Source organism: Xiphophorus hellerii, chromosome 2, assembly GCF_003331165.1.
Source record: "Xiphophorus hellerii strain 12219 chromosome 2, Xiphophorus_hellerii-4.1, whole genome shotgun sequence".
Taxonomy (NCBI): domain Eukaryota; kingdom Metazoa; phylum Chordata; class Actinopteri; order Cyprinodontiformes; family Poeciliidae; genus Xiphophorus; species Xiphophorus hellerii.
The window spans coordinates 32040956-32066892 of record NC_045673.1 but is presented as its reverse complement, the minus strand read 5'-3'; the positions used below and the strand labels follow the sequence as shown (position 1 = coordinate 32066892).

General features: G+C 40.9%; 1 protein-coding gene across 1 annotated transcript in view; it reads left to right on the top strand.

Annotated features, from left to right (window-relative positions):
• cftr (CF transmembrane conductance regulator) overlaps positions 1 to 25937 on the top strand; it is a 76794-nt gene that overhangs the window by 43811 nt on the left and 7046 nt on the right. The window contains exons 14-25 of the mRNA XM_032548002.1: positions 725 to 1487; positions 3109 to 3237; positions 3328 to 3365; positions 3577 to 3863; positions 3985 to 4064; positions 5344 to 5494; positions 11265 to 11492; positions 20641 to 20741; positions 21911 to 22141; positions 24846 to 25001; positions 25364 to 25453; positions 25664 to 25836. Of these exons, the coding sequence (XP_032403893.1) occupies positions 725 to 1487; positions 3109 to 3237; positions 3328 to 3365; positions 3577 to 3863; positions 3985 to 4064; positions 5344 to 5494; positions 11265 to 11492; positions 20641 to 20741; positions 21911 to 22141; positions 24846 to 25001; positions 25364 to 25453; positions 25664 to 25836 (2427 nt within the window). The remainder of the gene's footprint in view (positions 1 to 724; positions 1488 to 3108; positions 3238 to 3327; positions 3366 to 3576; positions 3864 to 3984; positions 4065 to 5343; positions 5495 to 11264; positions 11493 to 20640; positions 20742 to 21910; positions 22142 to 24845; positions 25002 to 25363; positions 25454 to 25663; positions 25837 to 25937) is intronic.

The following is a 25937-nucleotide window of genomic DNA, read 5'->3' as shown; positions in this document are numbered from 1 at the left end:
TTAAATTGCAAAGTCAAATTTCTTTTCAGTAATGTTTGATACATAGAGCATTTTTTTTAACAATTAAAGTTATCATAATTATTTATTTTATTTTATTATGCTGTAAAATGATACTGTCTGGCTGGAAAACGTATTGCCCCTTTAACACATTATAAACAACGTTGATCGAAAATTTAAAAGTGACTTTTATAAAATGGCACACCATTATTTCAGTGTGGAAGAAAAACTCCTTTAAAAACAAAAATATTACTTTTCTTCCACCTTCTTTCTTTTTTTTCTAACAGTTTTAATTATCTGAGGACTTTGCTAAATTATAACCATATTCTTCTTCAGTAATCATTCATTGTTCTCATACAGCAGCTGACAGTTTGGCTTTAGCGTTCTCGTGTTTGCTGCTGTTCTTCCATTTCTTTCATTGTGCATTCCTATTTTTGGAACATTGTTTCTCTTCATCAGTTCTGACACTTTGAAGACCAAAACATTCCTATCTTGTTAGTATATGCTCCACAGTTTAGAGCAGGCCAACTGGGAATAACCAGCATCACTGTGCTGATTTACCTCCTTCAAGGAGTCTTAGAATCTCTTCCATTGTTTCAGCAGACAGCTCTCTCCTGTTGGGGTTTTCTTTGTGCAACTGATTGCAAAGTTCTGCAAAGACCTCTTATTTATGATTTGAATTAATTCCCATATATTTTGGAATTATGTGTGCAATTATAATCTACAGATGTGTCTGTAAACTGATGGCTTCCAAGACTCGTGTTGTGGTCACCAGCAAGTTGGAGCACCTGAAGCGGGCGGATCGAATCCTTCTGTTGCACAATGGAGACTGCTACTTTTACGGGACCTTCTCAGAGCTTCAAGCACAGCGGCCAGACTTCAGCTCCCTGCTGCTTGGTCTCGAAGCTTATGACAGCATCAACGCGGAGCGGCGTGGCTCCATTCTCACGGAAACTCTTCGCAGAGTCTCTGTGGATGAAACGGCAAATTTCCGAGGCCCAGACCCTAATCATCAGTCCTTCCGCCACGCACCGTCTCACAGCCACGCCATGGGCGATGGTTATCCCGAAAAACGCAAGCCTTCGCTCATCCTCAACCCTCTCGCAGCTGCCCGCAAGTTTTCATTCATCGGGAACTCCCAGCAGACGAATAATTTCCAGTCCACATCCATGGACGATGGGGCACATGAACTTTCAGAGAGAAGATTCTCTGTGGTGCCTGAGGACGATCAGGTAGAGGAGGTGCTTCCGCGGAGCAACCTGTATCACCACGGGCTGCAGCACCTCAATGGCAGGCGCCAGTCTGTTCTGGCGTTCATCACCAACGCTCAGGGTCAGGAGCGGAGAGAGCAGATGCAGTCATCCTTCAGAAAAAAGTTGTCCATCACCCCACAGTGCAACCTGGCATCCGAGCTGGACATCTATGCCCGGCGCCTGTCCAAAGACAGTGTGTTTGACATAAGTGAGGAAGTGGATGAAGAAGACATGGAGGTAAGATTGGCAACATGTTTGCTTCTTTTCACAACAGGAAAATCTATTTTTTATGATCACACTATGAAATAGCTGTGCCTGGTTCATCACAGTTACAACATTTAGATATCAAAATGCAATTAAGCATGAACGTTTTATCTTATTAATTTGGCTCTACATCACATGTCAAACTCGAGGCCCGTGGGCCAAATCTGCCCCACCATAAGATTTTATGTGGCCCTCTGGAAATAGAATCTGTCATGATGTGGGGTGAAGTGGAGGTGAGGCAGACACTAGAAGACCCAGGTAAGATGAATAATGAAGGTTTTAATGAAGAATAAGCCAAAGGAAACTGAACACAACGAAGATACACAAGTCCAAATCCCTGGCAGCACTGCTGAGCGGAAACTAAGGCTCAACACAGGTAGCAACAGAGAGTACGACTGGACTGAACGAGACTCACGGCAGAACAGACACAAAATAAGACGACTAACGACAAGGACCCGACAGAGACGCTGAGACACAGGTGACATTAAATACACAGGAGGTAATCAGGGAACGAGACACACCTGGGAATAATCAAGGGGAGACAGGACAACACAGAGACTCAGAGAGACTCAGAGAGAAAATTTGTGACAGAATCTTTAAAATAACAGTTGTGTTTTTTTACATATTATTTTATCAATCAGCAGTTTTATTTGTATTGTGCCAAATTACATAAAGGTGAAAACATGTTTAATATTACTTAATTTCAAGACGTTCTCATCAAATGCAGAATCAGCTGTTTATGAAAAAGGTAGTTTTATCAACATATTCTGTCACAAACGGCCCTTTAAAGATATTCTTGATCGTGATGTGGCCCAAAATGAAAACGAGCTTGACACAACTGTTCTACATTATAAACATTTGGTTTATTAGCCTATTATTGATCCATTCTGTGTGAACTCACATGCTAAAGCTATGCTGCTTGTTCCTGCCAGTGTCACCTATCTGTGCTAAGGGTGGGGTATTTTGTTTATATTTTTATTTTATGACTGACTGCCATTTGCGCTGTAGGAATGAAAATGGTACATTTCTGTGCTCTTTCAGCTCCTTCAACTCTCCTAGTTGTTTGGAAGATATTCTGACTCATTAATGGCTAACATTAGTGTAGAAAACGGCAACACACCTAAACACACTCTTTGAACAATTATTAGACTACTAAAATCTTCTCATTTTTTATTTCATTTAGAAGATTCAAAATTTCTCTTTCATATATTAAAGATAGTTTCACATTTCCCATCAAACATGTCCCCTTTTGGCTGTGCTGTGGTGGCGCAGGGGTTAAGCACAGCCCACAAATGGAGGCCTTAGTCCTCGATGCGGCTGTTGCAGGTTTGATTCCCGGCCTGGTGACCTTTGCCGCATGTCTTCCCCCCACTTTCCTGTCAATTCACTATCAAATAAAGGCCAATAAAACATAAGAAAAACATGTCCCCCCCCTTTTTTTTTACAAAGTTTAAAATCGAACAGTTTAATAAAGTCATTAGGTTCTGAATCCTCCTTCATACCCGTTTTCTTTGCTTTATCGTCTTTTTTTCGCAACAAAAAATACATTCATATTTGGCATTTATGCAAAAATGATGGATTTACTTTTTCACAGGAATGCTTTGCAGATGAACGTGAGAAGATATTCGAAACTACCTCATGGAGTACTTATCTACGCTACATTTCCACCAATAGGAGTTTAATCTATGTCCTAATTTTCATTGTGATTGTCTTTGCCATTGAGGTAAAATTTTGTTTATTTTTTTATTTAAAACTGTTTTTGAACTTTGCAATTTTAATTAACAGTAAATTCCTCTCTTTTTCCATTCATCAGGTGGCTGCTTGTGTCACTGGCATTTTTCTCATTACTGAGTGAGTGTTGTGTTACTTTCCTGTACATCCAAACTCACCATGAGTTAAGTTCATGTGGCAAAATGAAATAATTTTTTAAAAATATGTCTGTTATTTTGTACATAAACATAATTAAGGGCTAAATAGTCAGAAGAGATTTCCAATCTGCGATGGAGCTTTAATGAAAAGTGAATCCATGTTTTAATCTCCGTCTTTTGCTTCATTCAACCAGTGAGATATGGAGGGATGGTGCCAACCCAAATTCACCAAACTACATCGATGAGCAGCACCCTAATGCGTCATCGACTCCTGTCCACCTCGCCATCATAGTCACACCAACCAGCGCCTACTACATCATCTACATATTCTTTGTTCACTCAGACAGCATACTGGCCCTTGGAGTTTTCAGGGGTCTTCCTTTAGTCCACACGTTGCTCACCGTGTCTAAAAGACTTCACGAACAGATGCTTAGCTCTGTGCTACGGGCCCCCATGTCTGTGCTTAACACCATGAAAACAGGTACTCTGCTTTTTGGTACCGCTTCTCTTCTTGGCTTAAAAGTTAGTAGTGAAAGTGTGGTGGTAACACTGCGCAGTAGATTTATTTCCCTTCTTTTTCTTTTTCACTTTTCTCTTTCTAGGCCGGATAATGAACAGATTCACCAAGGACATGGCTGTCATTGATGACATGCTACCTCTAGTGCTGTTTGACCTCATACAGGTATTTAACGACACAACAAATAAAGTTGATGTTGTTGCAGACAGAATGTTACCTTTGTTGTACCAACACATATTCCCTTGATTCACATTGTTGATACCTCTGTCATATCAAATGTTGTTTTGTTTGTCATCTAAACATTCTATTTTTTGCATTGTAATTTTTCCAGATACAACTATATTTATTGAAAAACAAAAACAAACAAACAATCCCAATCTATTGCCATCTAAAAAAAAGACTCCATCTTCTTTGCATTTTCCTTTTTTCTTTTGGTTGTTGGAGGGATGGGGGGGGGTTAAAAGTTTGCTCAAAATTTGCATGACCATTGGATGGAAACATAGCTACTGTTGCATATCCAGATACACTCACCGCTCACCTTCAGGTTCTAGATGATTTCAGAAACTTCTGTCTCGTTCTTTGTATGAGAAACCATTTTGGTACTGAACTAAACGGCCATATTACTTTATTGGGAGGTAACTACTGGTAACACAGGAAGATAATGATTTCAGGCAATCTTTAAACTCCTCCAATGCGACTGCATTGAAACACAAAGTAATGTGTATACTTGGTGGCAGTAGTTGCCAAGGAGGTTGGCACATGGTGTAAAAAGCACTAGGAAGCTGTTACATTTTCACTACTTTGTTTCAAATAGCTTTTAAAATGAAATCATTTGCTTTTTTGTATTATTTATGTAATCTTTGATATTAAAAGTCCTTTGATTATGTTAAACATTTATGTCTGACAAAGGGGGAAAATACTTATTCTTAACACTGGATAATGGTGTTGGTTCTCAACCTCTCAGGTTTGTTAGTACTAAGTCATTCTCTGCGTTTTTATCAACCTAACCATTCCTTCTGCATTCTAGCTATACACTGTGTACAACCTCCATACCCACCTATTTAAATATTCATGGTTTCACTATACAAAAATGTTACTTTATAAGGGATCACTGATAACTGGAGCTGGAAGGTCTGCAAAACATTTGGTAATAACTAGCTGTGAGGATACAGTGAAATGATCTCTGCTTATTCACATTATGAAATAAAAGTGTTTGTGTTGTATTACATATTGTGTTGCTACAGTTGTTCAGTTGATTAAAACTTTATTCGTGTTCTTGAGGTATGTAATTTGAAAGCATCTGTCACATTTTTATTTATGGTAAATATAGTGTTAGAAGAACTTTAACAGTTGCTTCATTGCAAATGAACTCTTTGGAACAAACAACAATAAAAATAATTACTTCATTATTTCCTTTTTATCCTCTCACTTTTCCTCACACTAGTTAACTTTACTTGTCATTGGGTGCATCTTCACGGTGTCCATCATGAGACCATACATCTTTATATCCGCAATCCCTCTGGCTGTTATCTTTGTGGTCATCAGGAAGTACTTCTTGCGAACAGGACAACAACTCAAACAGCTGGAGGCTGAAGGTAAGAAAAGAAGACTTAATTCTGGTTATAGTTGCAGGTGGAGCCCTAAGGAGATGTCTTGAAATTCCAAAAACATGTTGTATTAGCCTTAGGACGAAGGACAGCACATCAGCCAACATGTTTTCTGACTCCTCCTTATAGCAGATTTTGAGGATGTACTCCAGTTTTCTTTTCTGAAAAAAAAAGACATCTGGGTTTCAGTCTCAGCGTTCTAGGTTACAGACTCAAGCCAGGAAGTAGAATTCAAGATGATCAATGCCTTCTTTATATTCCTGTAGGACAGCTCATACAACTGGTCTATGATCAATGTCCAGTTTAAATCATGGCTTGAAATCTGGGTTGAAATCAACAGGGGAACAAAGTAATTTCTTAAGATTCTCAGAAGGTTGTTGACATTTTTCAGACCAAGGACCAGTGAAAGAATCAGGGGAGATGACCTAAGTTCTTTCTTGTTCAAGGAGCCTAAAAGTCAAGAATGATATTTGCATCCATAGGACACACTTCCCCCCATCAATGTTTTGCCCAAGAAAATTGACTACATTTGAATTTTGTAAGATTAGGTTTCAGTGAGTGAAAAAAGTGCTTGAAAACCTCTCGCCAAGTATGAAAATAGGTAACTCAATCACTGGAGTACTCAAGGTCTTCTAGATATACCCTGCTGTTTGGCATTTCTCAAGACTTTGTTTACAAAAGATGTAGATGGAGAACCTGGGTCACGGACTACACCCAGGTACAAGGTATCAAGCTCGTTTTTAACAAAATACTCATTTCAAGTGAGTATTTTTTATGACCTTTGTTGGGCCAACATGATATGTACGCTGGTTAATAGGTGTAGGATTGGTGAAAACAATGTCTGGAGACTTCACACCTTGGTTGGGATCAAAAAGAAAGTGGAAGTCAAATATGAGTTTCAGAAAATCATCAGCCGTGTCCCCCTGACAGGTGAGACAAACAGTTGGGCACATTAGACAAAATCTCACTGTTGTTGCATCGTGACTCTATTTTTGCATGTGAGCAGGTTTCTTGATTACTGCATGAAGTAGCAGAATCAAAAGGTGTGTTGGCTGCCAGGAAGACAGGCTCCTCACTTATCTAAAGTGGATAATTTTCATTCTGACTAGAATAGTAACATTTCATCATATTAGTATGACACACTCTAGTCTTGTACCAATGAGATTGAGGGGTCTCAACAACATAAACTAAAAAAATTCTGAAGAAATTTAAACAGGGCCTGCCAAAGTGTACCCGTCGGTTGGAACCCAGTGTTCTGATGCTAAAAATTAGCATCAATGCTAATGTAAGCTACAATGTACTTAATCTCATGTGGAGAGTCACAAGCATGTTGAGTAACATGGACTTACTCCATTCAGTGTGTTAAAATTAGTGTATAAGCTAAAATTAGCCAAAATGCTAATGTTAGCATCAATGCTTCCAGTGACATGTGGGGCATCACTAGCATATTATCTTAGATTGACTTCCTCCATTCAGTGTGTTAAACATGGCTAATAAATAAAAAAATAGCTAAAAAGCTTATTTTAGGGGAAAGGGTTACCTACCTGTGCACTGCTCCCCCACTAGTGCACTGCTAATGTTTGTGCTAATATTAATGCTCTGCCTTCTGATTTTTACTTTTGCAAACGTAAAAATCCGATGTTTACTTTGCTACCGGAAAACGCACTCATCTCTTAGCAACAGATTAACCACAAATATTGTTATTCTTCAAACAACATAAGATTTCTTCTGCTCTTTTGAAATGCTACTTATCTTACATTACTTACTACTTAACAAGATTGTGCAGTTAGTGAATTTGGCAGAAAAGTGAAAATGTTTTTCTTTTTTTGTCATTGGTGGTAAATATGTCATAAAGCAGATATTCAACACAAAAGTAAAAATCTGATTTATGCAGGCTGTTACCAGAAAAAAATGCTAATCTCTTAACACCAAATTAATTATTGTTTATAAAACATAAACTCTTTTGAAATACTACTCATCTTCTGCTACTTAACAAGAATTGTGCAGTTGGTGAATTTTGCACAAAAGTGAAAATGTTTTTTATATTTGTTTTTTTTGTCATTGGTGGTAAATATATTATATAAAAAAAAAACATTCAACACAAAAGAAAAATTCAGATTTATGCTTTGTGGCAGTTCACCAGAAAAGAAAATGCTCATCTCTTAACACCAAATGTCAGGATCTGTGTTTTTCTCTGTGTTTATTTTGAGTTTTCTGTGTCCCTGAGTCTCTGTGCCGTCCTGTGTCTCGTTTCTGTGATTACCCTCTGTGTATTTAATGCCACCTGTGTGTCTGCGTCCTGGTCGGGTCCTAGTCGTTTGTGCGTGCTGTCTCTGTCTTCATGTCCATTCATATAGCTAGTGCTACCTGTGTTGAGCCCTGGTCTCCACTCTGCAGTGCTGCCTTGTTTTGGACTTTGTGTTGGCTTTTTCTTCATTAAACCACCATTATTCATCTAACCTGGTTCCATCGCGTCTGCCTCACCACTCATCCACACCGCACCTCATGACACCAAATTAATAACAAGTAATATTATTGTTTATACAGCATAAGTTCTTTTGAAATACAGCTTATCTGCATAGACACAAAAAATTTACAGTTGGTAAATTTAGCAAAAGTAAAAATCTGATATCTGCTTCGTGGCACTTGGTTACCAGAAAACATACTCATCTCTTAGCAACAAATTAACAACAAATATTGTTATTGTTCAAAAAACTGCTCTTTGGTGTTATTGGGGGTTTTTTATCTTTAACTGGAGGGTCTTTAAAAGGCATGTGAGAACACAGAATTGAACAGGTAGTGACTCTTCAAAACTGATCCCTTCATCCCAATCCACGTGTTCCTCATGGCCTTTGGGTAGCATACTGTAGTGAAATCTGTTTGGTGAGCCTGACTTTCATCTTGATGTGATATACTCTATGGGCAATGCTCTTAGTCTCTGGGAAAAGGCCCTAAACCCAGATTTGATTTTAATTAGTCCTACTCCATCAAAGAAGACCCTTCAAGTTGTTCAGCTAAAACTGGAATCGCCGATATAGGAGCAGGAGGAATGATCAGATTTGGTTTGCCAGAAACTTGACAAACATGCCAGCTATAATGGTAATGTGCAAGATCAGATTTGAGTTCTTTCCAGAATAAGTGTTTGAAGATTGTTATAATTTTTTTTCTTGTGCCCAAGTGCCTGAACAGTGGGTAATCATGTGCTAAAACTAGCACATACAAGCAAAAAACTTTTGCCACAACAACCCAATAAATTGCTCTATAGTTTTCCTCTGGCTTATCAGTCAGCAACAGCAATATGACCTCAACAATATGCTGCTTTTTTGATCCTTTGGTTTCTTTATGGGTAAGAACATTTTTAGTATCCAATAATTATGCTGTTTACGCTGATTGGTTTATGAAGGAGATTGGAAAAAACAACAGTTTTTTTAGGTTTGCCCTTAATGTCAAACCCGGATCTAGCAGTTTCCAGACAATGTTTTGTGGCAGTGAATGAGTCAGACAATTGACGACGGTACTGCTTTGATTAGGGTCCAAGCAGGGAAACTATCAGATGATAATTGTTTTGTTCAGACACAGACTTGTGTGGGTTTGTCCAGTCCTATGGCCCTGTCAACACCTTTCTGCTGGCTGTCATGCCCAGGAATAAAATCAACACTTTTATGGGCAAAGTAGTATTTCATCGACAAGAGAAGGCTGGATATTAAGACATTGTGCAAAAGCGCAGGCACTACAGTCACTACTGCATACACTTTCAATTGATTTGAAAAAGTGGTAAATTTCTGACTTAGCCAAAAAAATGGTATCCCTTTATGCACTACACAGTTCATAGTGGATCTCTAAAAAAAAATTTAATGTAAATGTTTGGGCTAAAAAGACCAAATTAGATTGTAAAAAACTGTTAGAGACAAACTTATGTACATGAGACATCTAAGTAAGTTTTTGCTGTTGGATGGTCAAGGATGAGAAAACAGGTCACTGGACCACTGCAGATGCCACTGTGTTTGTTGGGCGTCCCTGCTGTGTGCTTGGTTCTGTCATGTTGTGCGTGCTTTAGTGGTGACGGCAAGGTCTTTCCAAAGAGCACTGGGGTCACAGAGATGAGCCGAGCTGGGATTTCCTCCAGCTATATCCTGGTGTTGTTTTTTCTCCTGCTTTATGCAACATATCAGACAAAAATGCAGTGGAAACATAAAGTATTAGTCAGCTTCAATGAACTACATTCCTCGGTTTTTACCCATAGCTTAGGGATAGTGTAGTTTTTTCCTATTGTTTCCAATGGTGTTTTGGTGTCTGTCAAGATCTCCCCTGAAAAACAGACAAAGACAGAGAGAAGTTCCACACTGTGCAGAAATCAGGCTGCTGGGGCTTAGGGACATTCTGAATGAAGTCTGAGTTTCAGGAGCCTAAAGTGGATTAGAATCCAAACATCTGAACTACTACTTACTTCTACACAGATAATTAATAAATAACTATATTTTATTAATATTACACAATCCATTACAGATGTTAAAGATGTACAGATGTACCACAGGAATTTTGGAACCAATTTCAGATCTATAGTTTTTTTCCAAGCCTTGGGTTTGGGATATCAGTCAATTATTATGACCATATTGTTTTGGCTAATTCGCCCATCACGTTGGGATGTTGTCTCTTTAAGGACAATGATTCACCGCCTCTAGATAAGGGCATCCCATTGGATCATTTCTGCATGATGGTTATGTTTCAACTGGTCGCCAGTTATCTAATCCTTACTGATGCAGTTAGTAATTTGTCATTTCTTAAGCAATTGTTTTAGGAGTCTCGATCTGTGGTCATGATAAAGAGGTTAGTCTGTTTAAGAAGGGTCAAATTATGAATCAAGCCAAGAAAACAGTTGAGATTGCTAAAATAACTACAAGTGGGCTAGAAGCATCCAACGGAGCTGGAAGGAGAGTCAGAAAGCCTCACTTGTGTAGAACAAATGTCTTTGGCAAAAAAAAAATTAATCGATTGCAATTTGCTTTCTCTAAAACATTTGGTGAAATGAAAGGATTAAAAAAACAACACAACTATTTATCTTCAGTCGTGAAATTAAGAGCACATTTACACTTGCAATGCGAAAGGAATTTAAGGGCTGTGGAGTAAAAAAAATATGGAGGACCAAAAATTATAAATTTCTGCTTTTATTTTTAATCATGTCAGTTTTGGTCCTCCATAATAAAATGTTTACCCTACCTACCCATATAAGCAAACCACTAATCAGGGAGGCTAAATTAAAACAAATCATTAATTTGCTGAGCAGCATGAATATTGGACCCTAGAGAATTCATGTGGAGAGGCAGTGAGGAAGATATAAGAACAGGATTACAAATATTTAATTCCACCATCAAACATTTTTATTAGCAGCAGCAGTGTGAGAGTGTGTGAGAGCTGTTGCTATAAAACATTTTTCTAACATTTTAAATATTAGCATTGCACTGTTTAAGTATCTTTCTAAAAAAAAGGACTAAATTATTAGAGTTGAGCTATTAAATTATCCCTTATTTTTGTCATGGTCAACCAAAATCCAAATAACCGCATTGTCTTTATGTCTTTGTGCTGTCTCTGATTTCATTTTTAAATACTGCAGCCATTTCTGGTAAAGAGCCCGTTTCTTTTAGTATTTCTAATGAATTAAGTGTGCCTTTAAATGGAAAACTAACTCAGCAGACTGAAAATGTTGTATCTGTATGATTCGTATTTATGCCTTTAAAAATATGTTTTCTCTTCCCTGCAGCTCGTAGTCCCATTTTCTCTCACCTCATCATTTCACTGAAGGGCTTGTGGACAATTCGAGCTTTTGGACGTCAGACTTACTTCGAGACACTCTTCCACAAAGCTCTGAATACCCACACAGCCACCTGGTTCCACTACCTGTCCTCGCTGAGATGGTTCCTGTTCCGCTGTGATGTGATCTTTGTGTTGTTCTTCACCGTCGCTGCCTTCATCGCCGTAGGAACCAACCGTGAGTAATAGAAAGACTAAGTCCTTCAAGATTTTCAAGTGTAAATTAAGAATGAACTTCAAGAGTCTCATTTCACATATGATCTTACAGCTGGTTCTAGTGTCCTATATTGAAACCAACATTACTCCTAAATTTCTGTAAATTGTTACTTAGTAAAGCATCTCTGATATTTAATTCATAAGGGCAGGGGTCGGCAACCCGCGGCTCCAGAGCTGCATGCGGCTCTTTAGCGCTGTCCTAGTAGCTCTCTGGAGCTTTTTCAAAAATGTTTGAAAATGGAAAAAGATGGGGGTGGGAAATATATATTTTTGTTTTAATATGGTTTCTGTAGGAGGACAAACATGCTATAAAAATGTGTAGAATAAATATTAAATTTCAACATTTCTGTCAACGAATATTTGCGTCATAGCCTGTGACACGTTTCTTTCAGCTGGGTGGGGTGCGAGGCATTGTGGCTGCTGTAAACAAACATACGGGTGTGTGTTGGGCCATGGATAGCAAAGGGGAAAAGAGAAAAATAACTGAGGAGAGATTCTACAATTCTTGGACCGAATCACTTGCATTCATTGCCAATGCAGAAGGATTACCTGAATGTTTGCTCTGTAGCGAGAAGTTGTCAAATAACAAAAAGAGTACCGTACTTTCAGGACTATAGAGCGCACCTTACTATAAACTTCACCTACAATTTTTTCTTAAAATAACTCATAAGTCGCACCGGGCTATAAGCCGCATGGTTCAAAGCGTGGGGACAAAGTAGTGGCTTATAGTCTGAAAAATACTGTAATGTGGAAAGACATTTTCAGGGAAGACGCTACATTAGCAGCCGCATCAAGATTAAAGTTGCATCTTACAAACCGTAATGTTATGCATATAACTACTGTTCCCTGAAGGAGAGGAACGAGGTACAACACATAGAGTATGGTATATCACGCCCCTCGTGGCCTAACTGAAGACACCTTTAATCACGCCGTTAGGCAAATGACGTGTGATGACGGGTGGCAGGCCCCGCCTGCATATAAATACACCCCCATCACAGTCATTATTCAGTTCGATGGCCGCTCTTCACTGAGCCAAGCTGACTAGCGGGGCAAAAAAAGGTGTTGTACCTCGTTCCTCTCCTTCAGGGAACAGTAGTTATATTCATAACATTACGTTCCCTTTCAGTCGATTCACTCGGTACAACACATAGAGTATGGGACATATGTACACGCCCTGCGGAGCAGCCATCAAACCTATTGTCAGGTCTAAATACCTATTAGAGACAATTTAAACAAATACAGGAAAGACAAGAGAGTTAGATTCTGTTATACTCGCGAGGAGAGCAGACAGAGATGTGCTTTTAGTCACAAATCTCCAACCACTCTGCCACACATCTGTCTGTTCCTCTCTTTTATTGATCTTTAGGAAACCCTGCCACACGGGGCGCTGCAACTCTAAAAGGGTGGAGTCAAAGCATTCATCACATGGTTGCAGCGCTAAATAACATTCACTTCTAGACACATGTTATCTATATTCTAAATCTTTCTTTCTCCAGGCACGGTGTTGAATAAGGCACGTTTGCATAGCTTCAAAGCAACGGCTTTGTATCACAAAAAAGCACAGAGCAGAGTTTATTGTCAGGCATGTAAAACTCTGCTGGGAGCATTTAACACCTCTGTCTTGTAGGAAGTCCTGCAAGGCAACAGCTGCTGAGAGTAGCTGTCACCTCTATTTCCCAGGGAAGTCTCAGGATAGAATCAAAGTTATTTAACACACAGAAACATTATCTAAAATGTAACTACAAAGCTACATGCTACAACAAATATTTGATAATTACTAATACAATTTTCCTAACACCTATGACAAATGCACTGAGTTAGTTTGAAACCTCCAACCCAGCAGAAAGAACAGAATGAGCCACAGAAGGGGCTGTCATGTCCAGACGATAAAACCGAACAAAAGTGTGCGGTGAAGACCAGCTGGCTGCAGCACAGATGTCACTCACAGGGACCCCTCTGAAAAGGGCCCAGGATGCCGGTACACCTCTGGTTGAATGTGCTCTCACACCATGAGGTAAAGGGAGGACCTTGCTGTTGTAAGCCAGAGAAATAGCCTCCACCACTGGCAATGAGAGAGTCTCTGTCTGGACAGAGCCTTGCCTCTAGCTGGATTGGCAAAACACATAAACAGCTGATCACACAGTTGCACATTCTGAGTGCGATTGATGTAAAGACTCAGTGCACGTACTGGGCACAGAAAATGCAGCCTTCTTTGCTCTTCAGAAGCAAAAGGAGGGGGATAAAAACTAGAAAGCTCAATGGTCATTGTACTGTAATTCAAAGGAATCAACTTAGGGAGATATGCAGCATTTGGTCTTAAGGTGACCTTTAAACCATGAACTGAAAACTGAACACAAGAGGGGTGCACCGAAAGTGCATGCAGGTCCCCAACTCGTTTTGTAGTTGCCAAAGCAAGAAGCAGAGCTGTCTTATATGATAGAAATTTCAAATCAACCAACTCAAGGGGCTCAAATGGAGTGCTACAAAGAGCATCCAAGACCACAGTGAGATTCCAGGAAGGAACACTAGATTTTATCCCTGGTCTCAGTCTACCTTTCAAGAAACGCACAGCCAGGGGTTGAGCACCTGGTGTCCCTCCATCAAGGCCAACATGACAAGCAGAGATGGAAGCCAAGTAAACTTTAATTGTGGAGAAAGACAGACTTTATCCACTAGCTCCTGTAAGAACGTCAAAACATTCACAATGGAGCACTGGAAGGGGGAAATGCTTTTGCTGTGACACCACTGTTCAAAAACACGCCATTTATAGGCATATAAACCCCTAGTGGAAGCTTCTCTGGAGCTCTGAATGGTTGCAACCACATCTAAAGGAAGGCCTCTAGCTAACAAGCTGGACCTCTCAGCAGGTAGGCATGCAGCATCCACAATTCTGGGTGTGGATGAAATACTTCCCCCCCTGCCTGGGAGAGGAGATCCCGGCGGGTGGGGAGTTTCCAAGGCTTCGCTACCAGCAAGCTGATTATTTCTGCATACCATGACTTTGCTGGCCAGCAAGGGGAGACCAGAATCAAGGACAGGCCCCATCCGCGTACTCTCTTCAGCACTGGCAGAATCATTTCCACTGGGGGAAATGCATACAGAAGCACATTGGGCCATGGGTGAGCCCGGGCATCCACTCCCAGTGGAGCGCTGTGATCCGTTATGGAAAAGAATAGGGGACAGTGGGTGTTGGCTTTGGTGGCAAAGGGATCCACTGAAGCTTTGCCGAACCGTTGCCAAATCTGTACAACCACAGATGGATGCAGTCTCCACTCCCTCACCAGTGGGCTTCCCCTGGACAGCAGATCCGCCCCCCAATTCAGGTGCCCTGGAATATGAGTTGCTTTGACGGACAGAAAATGAACGCTGCACCACTGCAACAGTTTGTGAGACAATTTCAGCAAGGGAAGTGAATGAGTGCCCCCTTGTCTGTTTATGTAGGACACCACAGTGGTGTTGTCTGTCCTTATCAGAACATGCTGGTTCATCAGAGCCCTGCAAAAATGCCTCAGAGCTAGCAGGACCGCTTGTAACTCCAGGTAGTTTATGTGGAGCTTGGATTGGGTTAATGTCCAGACCCCCCTCACCGCTACGCCATCGCATATTGCTCCCCACCCCTTCAGAGAGGCATCTGTGGACAACACTTTGCGAAAGGACACCCTGCCGATTGGAGACCCACGGTACAGTAGACCGGGCTCTCTCCACGGGCGAAGGGCTGACATGCAAGAGGCAGTTATCATCAGCCTTCTGTGCAGGTGACATGCACAGCTGGTGAGAGCGTGTCCAGCGCTGCATCAGACGCATTTTCAATAGTCCGAGTGGCTCCACTGCGATCATGGAGGCCATCATTCCCATCAGCTGTAAGACAGTCTGGAAGCGCAGTTTGCACCCCAACTGAAACTGAGCTAGGCATCGATGAAACTCGGTCACACGATGCTCTGAGAGACGAGCTCGAGCTGACAGGGAGCATATTTCCAGCCCCAGGAATGACAACTGTTGACTCGGGTTCAGTGAACTTTTCTGAAAGTTTACCGAGAAACCCAGGGCTTGAATGTGGGACAGCACCTGCGGCAGCTGTTCTGCCGCCTGCTCTCTCGAACTGGCTATTAAAGCCCAGTTGTCCAGATAAGCTAGAATGCGAATTCCCTTTTCTCTGAGAGGGGCTAGTGCTATCTCCACAATTTTCGTAAATGTGCGAGGGGCGAGCAACAGACCGAAGGGTAAGACCAGGTACTCGTACGCTATTCCCTCGAAAGCAAACCTCAGAAAACGCATGTGTTCTGGGTGTATTGCTACGTGAAAGTAAACATCCGTCAGATCGATTGTTGCAAACCAATCACCTGGGCCGACAGCGTTCAAAAGTTGTCTCCGCGTCAACATTTTGAATTTGTACTTGCGAAGGTGCTTGTTTAACACTCTTAAATCCAGGATGGGACGTAGCCCACCTCCCTTCTTCGGAACAACAAAATATCGGCTGTACCAACCTCTGTTTGCTTCCAAAGTGGGAACCACACGCACTGCTCCTTTTGCCAACAACGTGTTTATTTCGTCTCTCAGAACTTTCGCTGCTTCGGTCCCCACAGTTGTGTTTATAACTGATTGGAACCGGAGCGGTCTTATCCGGAACTGCAACCGGTAACCCGCAGCAACGGTCCTTTCTAACCATGGGGAAAGTGCGCATGCGCGCCAAAGAGGTACGCGTGCAGCCAGATAGCTGACCTGACGCACTGTTGGCAAGGAGGTGCTGCCCTTTGCTGGAACGGAGCGGGGCAGCTCCGTTTAACAGTTGTGCACGTTGTGGCACACAGTGTTTTGATTTTGATTTTTTGGCAAAGGAATTGCACTCTTTATTGAAACATGTGGAACAGTTACACAAACATTCCGAACATTTTCTCTTGTTTCTTGAGAAACATTTAGCCCACTTAAACCCGGGGCTGAAAGTGCAAACCGTATGTGCGTTGGGGTGTTGTGCTTGGGAGACTGTGTTAGGAAAACGCAGCGCCTCTTGGGGCTGGAACCCTGAACAGAACAAACAAGATGCCTTTTGCGCATTAACGAATGAGTGGCGGCAATCGGGTCTCCCTGCTTCTCTTTTGTCACGCCGTCTCACATCGTTAGGATGACTGAGGCTTCTTCTTTCGAGACGTCAGATCTCGTTGAAAACCCTTTGCTCCAAGCCGACTGGCGGGGAGTATGCTTTTTTGACGGCTGTGAAATTGTAGTGTTGAGAGCTGTGGGTGGTGCTGCTCTCTTAGGAGGTGCCGGTGTCATCACCGGCTTGCGTGCGCTCATGTTGGGTCTGGACCTAGCATCACGTCTGGGAATGAACCAACGAAGAGCTTCAGTTTGCTTTTTCTTAAGCTTGAACTTCGCTTGAATTGCATCAATTGAAAAGCATTAGCCATAGGTGTCTCTGAGCAACCACTGTGGAAGCCATCCCCCTCCCCAGTGAGAGCGCCACACAGCGGGATGTTTGAAGAATATAATCAGCAGTGATTCTGATCTCATTTAAGAGGGGAATCAGATGGCTATCAGGAGGCCTCTGAGCTCCTAGCTCGGACAAGCACATAGCTTGATAAGTTTGAAGCATGGTGGCCGAGCTCAGGGAGCGAGCAGTGGTTGCTTGAGCGCGGTAGGTCTTCTCCATCTGGGATGCGGAAAACCTGCATTGTTTTGAAGGCAGGGTGGCAGAGCCGCCCACACCATGGTTGTATGATGGCGCCAGGTAAGCTTCCAAGGACGCCTCTATCTGTGGTAAATTAACCAGACCCGCTTTGTCGGCACCCTCCAGGTCCATGTACTGCCTGTAGCCAGGCACTGTAACACGTGTGGACAACGGTTTGTTCCAGGACGACGTCAGCTCCGAGACAAAATCTGGGAACATGGGCAGGCAGTTTTTAACCGCAGCCGGCTCTGTCGGAAGGTAGAATCCAGTGAACCGGGACACCTTCTGAGCAGGAGGAGGGGTGGGCCACTCGACGTCTAACCTATCGGCTGCACGACGGCAAAGGGAAAGGAACGATGTGTCGTCCTGACCCACCAGAGATGCTACGGCAGCAGATGGACACTGGCCCACGGAAAAGTCATCGTCTTCCGAAAGACTGTGACTTTCCAGGCCGATGTCTAGCACATCATTGTCACCCTGAGCCTCGAGGTGATAGTGAGATGGAGCTGCGTCCTGTACCATTTCGGCTAACCTGTCCACATACTCCATATGGTCTGCCCAGCTGGAAGCAGGGGCTACCCAGCTGGAAGTGGAAGCTTTGGCCCCTTCATCCTCGTCAGATTCGGACGAAACCGGATTCCTAGACTCGGACAGCAAGGGGTCTTGTTGTGACACGGTAGCCTCTCCCAGCACTTTCTGCACAAACTTGACCCGCCGTTCAAGCGTAGAGCGCCGAAGCTGGCTACAAAAAGCCCAAGCGGTCGGCTCCAACAACGCCCTTCTGGTGTGGACAATTCCAAGGCAGACGGGGCATGCTTCGTGCTGGTCTCTTTCGTGAAGCGTGAAACCACACTCCTGAGGACAGGGGCGAACGGAAGACTTCTGCCTCACCATTATTTGCTTCGTGCTCATCCCGAACCACGAAACCAAAAAGATAAAAATAGACAAATGGAAAATGCAACTAGTGCTCAGCGGGCAGACACGCTAACTAGCAGGCAGCAGTAGCTAACACCAACAGGAGCAGTTAAGCTAGTTTTGGAAAAGAAAACAAGAGCGATGCTACCTAGCAGCAGCTAGAAAGCATGGGTTGGAAATTAGGTGTTCTCAGCGAGGTGGAGAGCGTAAGAACTGAATAATGACTGTGATGGGGGTGTATTTATATGCAGGCGGGGCCTGTCATCACACGTCATTTGCCTACCGGCGTGATTAAAGGTGTCTTCAGTAAAGCCACGCGGGGGCGTGATATCCCATATTCTATGTGTTGTAACGAGTGAATCGACTGAAAGGGAACCGATGTTGAGAAGCTGTCCAGTGATGTCCGTAAACAGAAGTTACATTAAACACGTAAGAACACAATCCTGCCATGGGCAAATATATTTAGTAACAAAGTTGTTGTTTTTATAAATTGATTACTGATTTTTGTCAGTATATATTTAGAATAACACTCAGCGATATTATTGTGTTTTGTTGCTCAATTCCAAGGATGGCTGCATGTCAAAAGAGAAGAGGATGCTGCTATGTCTTACCATTGCACTGACTTGCTTGGCATTTGCACAGAAATCAAACTTAAACTTAAACTTTATTAATTTAATTTTATATACTTTACCTTTTCAAAAGGCTGCTATCTTATTTTATAACTGCAGGTTGCGTTTTATTGCGTTTGTTGCCCAGATAAGGGGCACGTTATGCACGTTCCGTTTAGTTGTTTTTTTCGGTCACACACTTTACGGTGATTATTTACAAAAAGCGATCGTCGTTATGCGAACTGCATTTTGGAGCAGATTTTCCAAGTTCCAAAAGGAAAAAAATGACCCTTTCTCTGTCGATCTTCATAATAAAAATGACATCAAAAATCAGATTTCTTTATTGCATTTCTTTAATTTTATCAATGCAACGAAACACAATACATTAATATTGTAACGGAAGGTAAACTTAAAGCACCATTGTACAACAGAGTCACGTGGTGCGTCATTCCGTCCAGGACGCACAGCAGGGAAAATAAACATTTAATCATGAATGCTATATATACACACTTAGTCATTTTGATAATAGGCTAATATAGCTAATATAAACACTTAAAGCTTGTTTTGCCTTCATTATAAACGTTATATAAGACTTTTAATTTTTTGCGGCTCCAGACAGATTTGTTTTTTTGATCCAAAATGGCTCTTTCAACTTGTTGGTTGCCGACCCCTGCATAAGGGGATACACAGATAAATTCAGCACCAGTTTAAAGCAACTAAAAAGTATTTAATTCAGATTTCAATCCAGCTACATACAATTGGGAATAGTGTAATTGCATCCGCTTCTGTATAGTTTAATTCAGTCTGATAATGATTGAATTGCATCAAATGTGCTCAATTTCATGCTGCAGTACCCAGTTGTGTTGTCAACAAACTGCATCAATCTCCTTTGATTCAGTCCACCACCCTCGGTACTCGATTGCAGTCAGATGGTTCCAAATTGATGACATCTGGTTGAACTCCATGAGAGAGTTGCAAACTATTGTTGGTCACATGTCACCATGAATCTACAAAATAAATACTAGGGCTAGTTTGCAATGACTGAGAAGTAATGCTAAGTGTTTCACTCCTTTGACATTTTGCACTTTTGGCCTTTTCATACCTGACTTTACTAGGTACAAACAGAAGCTGTCTGACACTGGAAGTTTCATACCAATCATGCATTAGCTAATGTAGCATCCCTGCTAAACTAGCTGATATAGCAGAGATGAAAATATAGCATCTCTGTTATATCACCTAATATAGCATTTTGCTATATTAGCTGATGTCTGCTGTAGCATCAGAGTTATGACTCAGCTTTGATAAATAGAGAAAGTAATATATTGGCTAATATAGCATCTTGTTAGCTACACTAGCTAACATAGAAGACATGCAGAGTAACAACTCTGCTTTGATATTTGAACTGAAGCAGTTTTTTATGATAGTCTAATGCAAAAAAAAGTTCTTGGATTCTGACTGAATCATACCAGTTATTTTGGTTCAAATTTGCAATTGTAACATCGTGTTAAACCTCATTTCCTTCAGTAGTGTAGATTGGGTTTGTTATATGGTGCATCTACATCCAGTCCTAACAAGAGACTTTAATGGGCTGAGCATAACAAATAAAAATATAGGATCTGAACAGAACAGTTTGTCAGATGAAAACTGCTGGAATGCAAAAGGGAGCACATGTTTGATTAAATGAAAGGGAAACGCAAACACAATAAAAAACATGCTGCTGCGTCACTGCTTGTGTTTATGTTAAGTGCAGGTTTAAGGCTAATTTCACAGCTCATTAGCTTCCAATGGAGCCAGTGGGAGTGCTGCAATACATGAGTTCAGCTCTGACATCAGAGAGGTGAGCTTTTATTGGACGGTGCTGATGACATTGTGCGCATGTGTGTGCGTGTGTATCTGTGTGTGAATTTGCATGCACTTTACAGAGGACAGACCTGGAGAGATTGGCATCATTGTGGCTCTGGCCATGCTCATCCTGGGTACTTTCCAATGGGCTATCATCACCAGTATCAATGTGGACGGCCTGGTAAGCAGTTTTATCTATCAAGACAGAACAAGAAGCCATCCAGTCTGAGGAACATACAACACAAGTCCATGTAACACTGGATGCTACTGGAACATTGTTTGTGTTCAGAAACATTTATCTGATTACGGTTTTAATCAACTTATCCCTTCAACACTTCAAGGTCAAATGCGTGAGAAGATTTAGTTAAACATACTTAAGTTTTATTTTATTTTTGATCCAACAACACTATAAAAACTGAGTGGTGGAACTCTATTGCAATTTGGTGCAAAGTGCTACTATACCGATTCAGCTTTCCAGTGTTTCAGGAAGCTCTGATCATTCAAGGAACTTCTGTAGAAATGTGGACTGTGGGGTGTTAGCATTAGGGATGTCCGCTGCAACATGTTTAGCATTGAGATGCTATTTTAGGCTTAGATACCTTCACTGCTAGGCTAACTCTTTTAAACATAACTTCAACACACTGACAGTCTTGTCCAGCATCCCATCAGATTGGTTTTTGAAGCAGAAATGAGCCTCCTGTTGACCAAGAAAAGCATCTTCAGTGTCCGTGACTGTTGTTAGTGGTTGGTGCTTGTGCATCAGAATTACACGCATACTGAAAGATGTGAATACAAAGGTTCCGGTTGGAGAATTTTGTATGTAAAAAAAGTGGAATAATAATTATTGGTTTTGCCACCCAGCAACTTTCACGAAACCTTTGTGATAACTGGAACTCTTTTTACATCACTGTAAAGGATTTTTGACCAACTCCTCCTTGTGGCTGAGTTGTTTTAATTTGGAAACATTGGAAAGATTTTGTACATAAATGGGCTGTTTAAGGCAATCTCAATCAGATTGGAGTCAAAACTTTGATTAGGACTTCCTAAAAACTTGATGTTCCTTTCAGTGGTGGACTTAATGGAGCTCTTTGGACCAATGTCCTGTTGAACTGAGGTTCTCTGGAGATATTTTGGTAATCATAGCAATGAATGTAATGGAGTAAAAAAATATCTACAAAAATATCTGGTTTGTTAACATGGGTGACTTTAATCATTTAAAAACAACTCAAATGCCAAAATGTGCATTTCTGCTACTACTACTACTATTATTATTACTATTATTAATAATAGTAGTAGTTGTAGAAGTAATATCAAACAAAATGTTTTACTCCTGTCTTTCTCTCTTCCCAGATGCGTTCAGTGGATCGAGTGTTCAAATTCATCGACTTGGCATCAGAAGAGAACTTCCAAGGAAAACCTGGAGGAAAAGGAGGTTCTGATCTTGTCATCAACAACCCAAACACGTACAGCTACTGGCCTAACCGCGGCCAGCTGAATGTCCAGGGTCTCACCGTCAAATACACAGAAGCTGGGCGGGCCGTGCTCAACGACATCTCCTTCACTGTGGAGGGGGGTCAGAGTGTAAGTCCTGAGTGGTGACTGGAAGTCCAGATGTCCAAGGAACACCTTTACATTTTAATCAATCAATCAATCAATCAATAAGGTTTATTTGTGTAACACATTTCAGCAACAAGGTGGTTCAAAGTGCTTTACATCATAAAAACACAAAACTACAAAGTGATAAAAGTCATCATACAGTCACCAACTGAGAAAACCAGTAAACATTACATTTTGATGAGTGTCATCACCACAATCATCGTTACACATTATATATGCTGGTCAGTTATATACAGTACAGACCAAAAGTTTGGACACACCTTTTAATTCAATGAGTTTCCTTTATTTTCATGACTATTGACATTGTAGATTCACACTGAAGGCATCAAAACTATGAATAACACATGTGGAAATATGCACTAAACAAAAAAGTGTAAAACAACTGAAAATAGCCCTTATATTCTAGTTTCTTCAAAGTAGCAACCTTTTGCTGTGATTACTGCTTTGCACACACTCTGCATTTTCTTGATGAGCTTCAAGAGGTAGTCACCTGAAATGGTTTTCACTTCATAGGTGTGCCCTGTCAGGTTAATAAGTGGGATTTCTTGCCTTATAAATAGTCATGAAAATAAAGAAAACCCATTGAATTAGAAGGTGTGTCCAAACTTTTGGTCTGTACTGTATTTGTTATGGTTCAGGAGCAACTCTGAACAGGTGGGGTATAGTCTAAATTTAAAGAAACTCAGTGTTTCGAATGTTTTGCATCCGAAACACTGGAAGTTATAAGTGATATCAGTTTTCTAGTTGCTGCTTTGGAGACCTGAACTTTCCCCAAAATGAGGATCGCTTCGTTCTATAGGGCTTTGAAAGTTGGCACACATAACAAACTCAGAGTTGGGCAAAAAAACTTTTCTAAGAAGCATGCCCTAAACCCAACATGAAATCAAGGATTTTGGTTCAAGGTCTTCATTTCGATGTTTTACACATGTTGGATTTACTCTGAAGTAACAGCTTTAGAACTGGAGAAATAAGTTTTCATGAAAGGGTGTGGATGTAATTTGTCCTCAAACTTTAATTTGTTGCCATGGAACGTGAAGCTGGTCTTCCAGTCTTGAGCACCTCCAAACCTCCTGTGTGTCGTCACATTCAACACATCCGCCTGGTAAACATCTGACAACGCTCAAGCTGAACCCTCTGATGACGGAAAGTCGAGTGTTTTACTTGTTTTTTCAATTTTGACCCTGGCAATTAGTATGTTATTATGGAGTGGATTATTTTGGATTGTAGTCTTCACCAAAACTTTGCCACTAAACTAGACGTTGGTGAAATTCTCACATTAACATTTTTGCCCAACTTTATGTTGCTTCATAGCAGATCTTAACTGAATATGACTTAATCTCCACCAACATGGTGACCCTGCAGTAAGCACAGTATGGCGGTGGTGACACAGATCAGAATCCTGGCAAGAAATGAGGGACAGTCATATGGAAGCACATTTCTGCCTTTAATGGAAAAGCAAGACCTTAACCGAAAGTTGTAATTATGAGTTTTAAAATAATAACTACGAGAATAAAATTATTTTTTCCAAATGCATCCATTTGACCTATTGGATCTATTGCACCGTGTGCAAAGGTGGCATCTGAGTAGGTAGAGAAGGACTTTAGAGATGATTTTAGCCTACAATAAAAAAACCAACTTAATTTGCATAACAATTCACCTGGATTTAAGGAGAATAAATACACTATTGAATAAATTCTATGTAAAACTGACAATTACAACTCCTTGTTGGGCTTTTATTTTCTCTTTCATGGCAGAAATGGGCTTCCATATATTTAAGATTGCAGCTTTACTTTGTACTAAAACTTTATTATTTTTATTCTCTTTTGACTCTACAAAGCATCTGTAGAGGGTGTAGAGCACAGCTGAGTCAGTTCAGCAGGCGTCCTGACCGGTCCGACTGTTTCTGATGGATTAGCTGATTGTCACAAGGAGAAAAGTTCAGCTTGGTTGCATTTGTCTTTAAAGAGAATCCAGTTTACACAGTATTGAACTCTAGGCATTCATCAGTGTTAAAGTGGTCCTAACTTTGCTTTTAGAACCTATGGGGACAGAAGACATCAATTCAGTCTATTTTCCCTCAGCATGTTTTTTAAACACTTTTTTCTGCTGGTTAGAATAATAATTCTATCAACTCTTTTAGATCAGTACAAGTTATTGATTCTCAATTCTAATTTCAAATTAAAAAATATGATTTTTTTCCTTTCCACCTTTATGCTACTGCATCTTGCCAAGCAAGATGTTGACTTGTGTAGAAATAGATGATAAAAAAATATTATTAGAATTAAAATAGGTGAACTGGTAGTGTCTAGAGATAAGTTGAAAGGTTCGTTCCAGTTCTTCTCTTTGAATGTAAATCATTTATTAGCAAAGAAAAAATAGAGGGTCTGTACTTTGGCCCCATTGGTTCATAAATTATGTTCTTCTGGGAATAATTCTAATAATCAAGAGCTACTCAGAATCAAGCCTGGTGAGCATTAGCCCTTCAGTTTAACCCTGATGCCTCCTGATGCCCTTTGACAGGATGTGGAGGAAAACAAAGTTTGTTTATGCTCGCGTGTAATATGTCGCGAGGTAGAACTTTTTAGCCCAATGTGTAAAAAAACAGTTTCTGAACAGAATTTTTTTAATGTGATGAAACGAATACTAATTTCCTCTGTTCTGCGTGCAGGTGGGTCTGCTGGGTCGGACCGGTTCTGGGAAGAGTACCCTGCTGTCCGCTCTGCTGCGCCTCACCTACACCGAAGGGGAAATCTACATCGACGGAGTTCCTTCCAGCTCCATGCCCGTGCAAACATGGAGGAAGGCCTTTGGAGTGTTGCCACAGGTACACGTTCAAATTCAGACAGATAAGCTTAGGCTGCTGGTGACTGAGGTAAATGAATGTTTAAAAAAGACAAAAATTATATTAAAAATGGAAAAAAAAAAATATATTTTTTAAATTTGACTTTGCTTCATTTGTCTTGTTTTATTTTGATAAGTTTCAAATGCAGTTTTTGTGCATGTGTTATACACTTAAGTCTTGAATGAATGGATGAAATATTTTTGACCTTTCAAAAACTAAGTCTGAGATTCAGGCTTTAACATTGTTAATGAAAGGCGGGGTAAATGGTAGTGGTGTGGGGCAGGGTGACATCATGTTGTAAGTCAATTTATTTCCATTTTTTTTCTCTTACTTTGATCTAAAAGAAAGTCTTTATTCTGACTGGAACCTTCCGGATGAACCTGGACCCGTACGGCCGTTACAGTGACGATGAGCTGTGGCGGGTGGCTGAGGAGGTGAGGCTGTTTCCAATCAGTTATGTTATTATATTTATTTAGTTATCGTTATAAAATAGCATTTTATAGCGAAACATCTGTTAAATGCCAGATGTTAAAAATACAAAGAACGCAAGAGGGATATAAAGTGTTTGTATTGTAGAAGTCAGCCATGTTCCACCAGCAGCCTCCTCCCTGTGCAGTAAAGTAAGCTGTGTGTGATTCCTGCAGGTTGGGTTGAAGTCGGTCATCGAGCAGTTCCCCGATAAGCTGGACTTTGAGCTGAAGGACGGCGGCAGCGTTCTGAGCAACGGCCACAAACAGCTGGTGTGTCTGGCCCGCTCCATCCTCAGCAAGGCCCGCATCCTGCTACTGGACGAGCCGTCCTCCTACCTGGACCCCATGTCAGTACCAGCACCAGTCACCAACACTCTGTGGGCTGCTTTTATCATAGTTATAACAATTATGATTCATCAATTTTACACTGAGTTGTTTATTTTTTTAA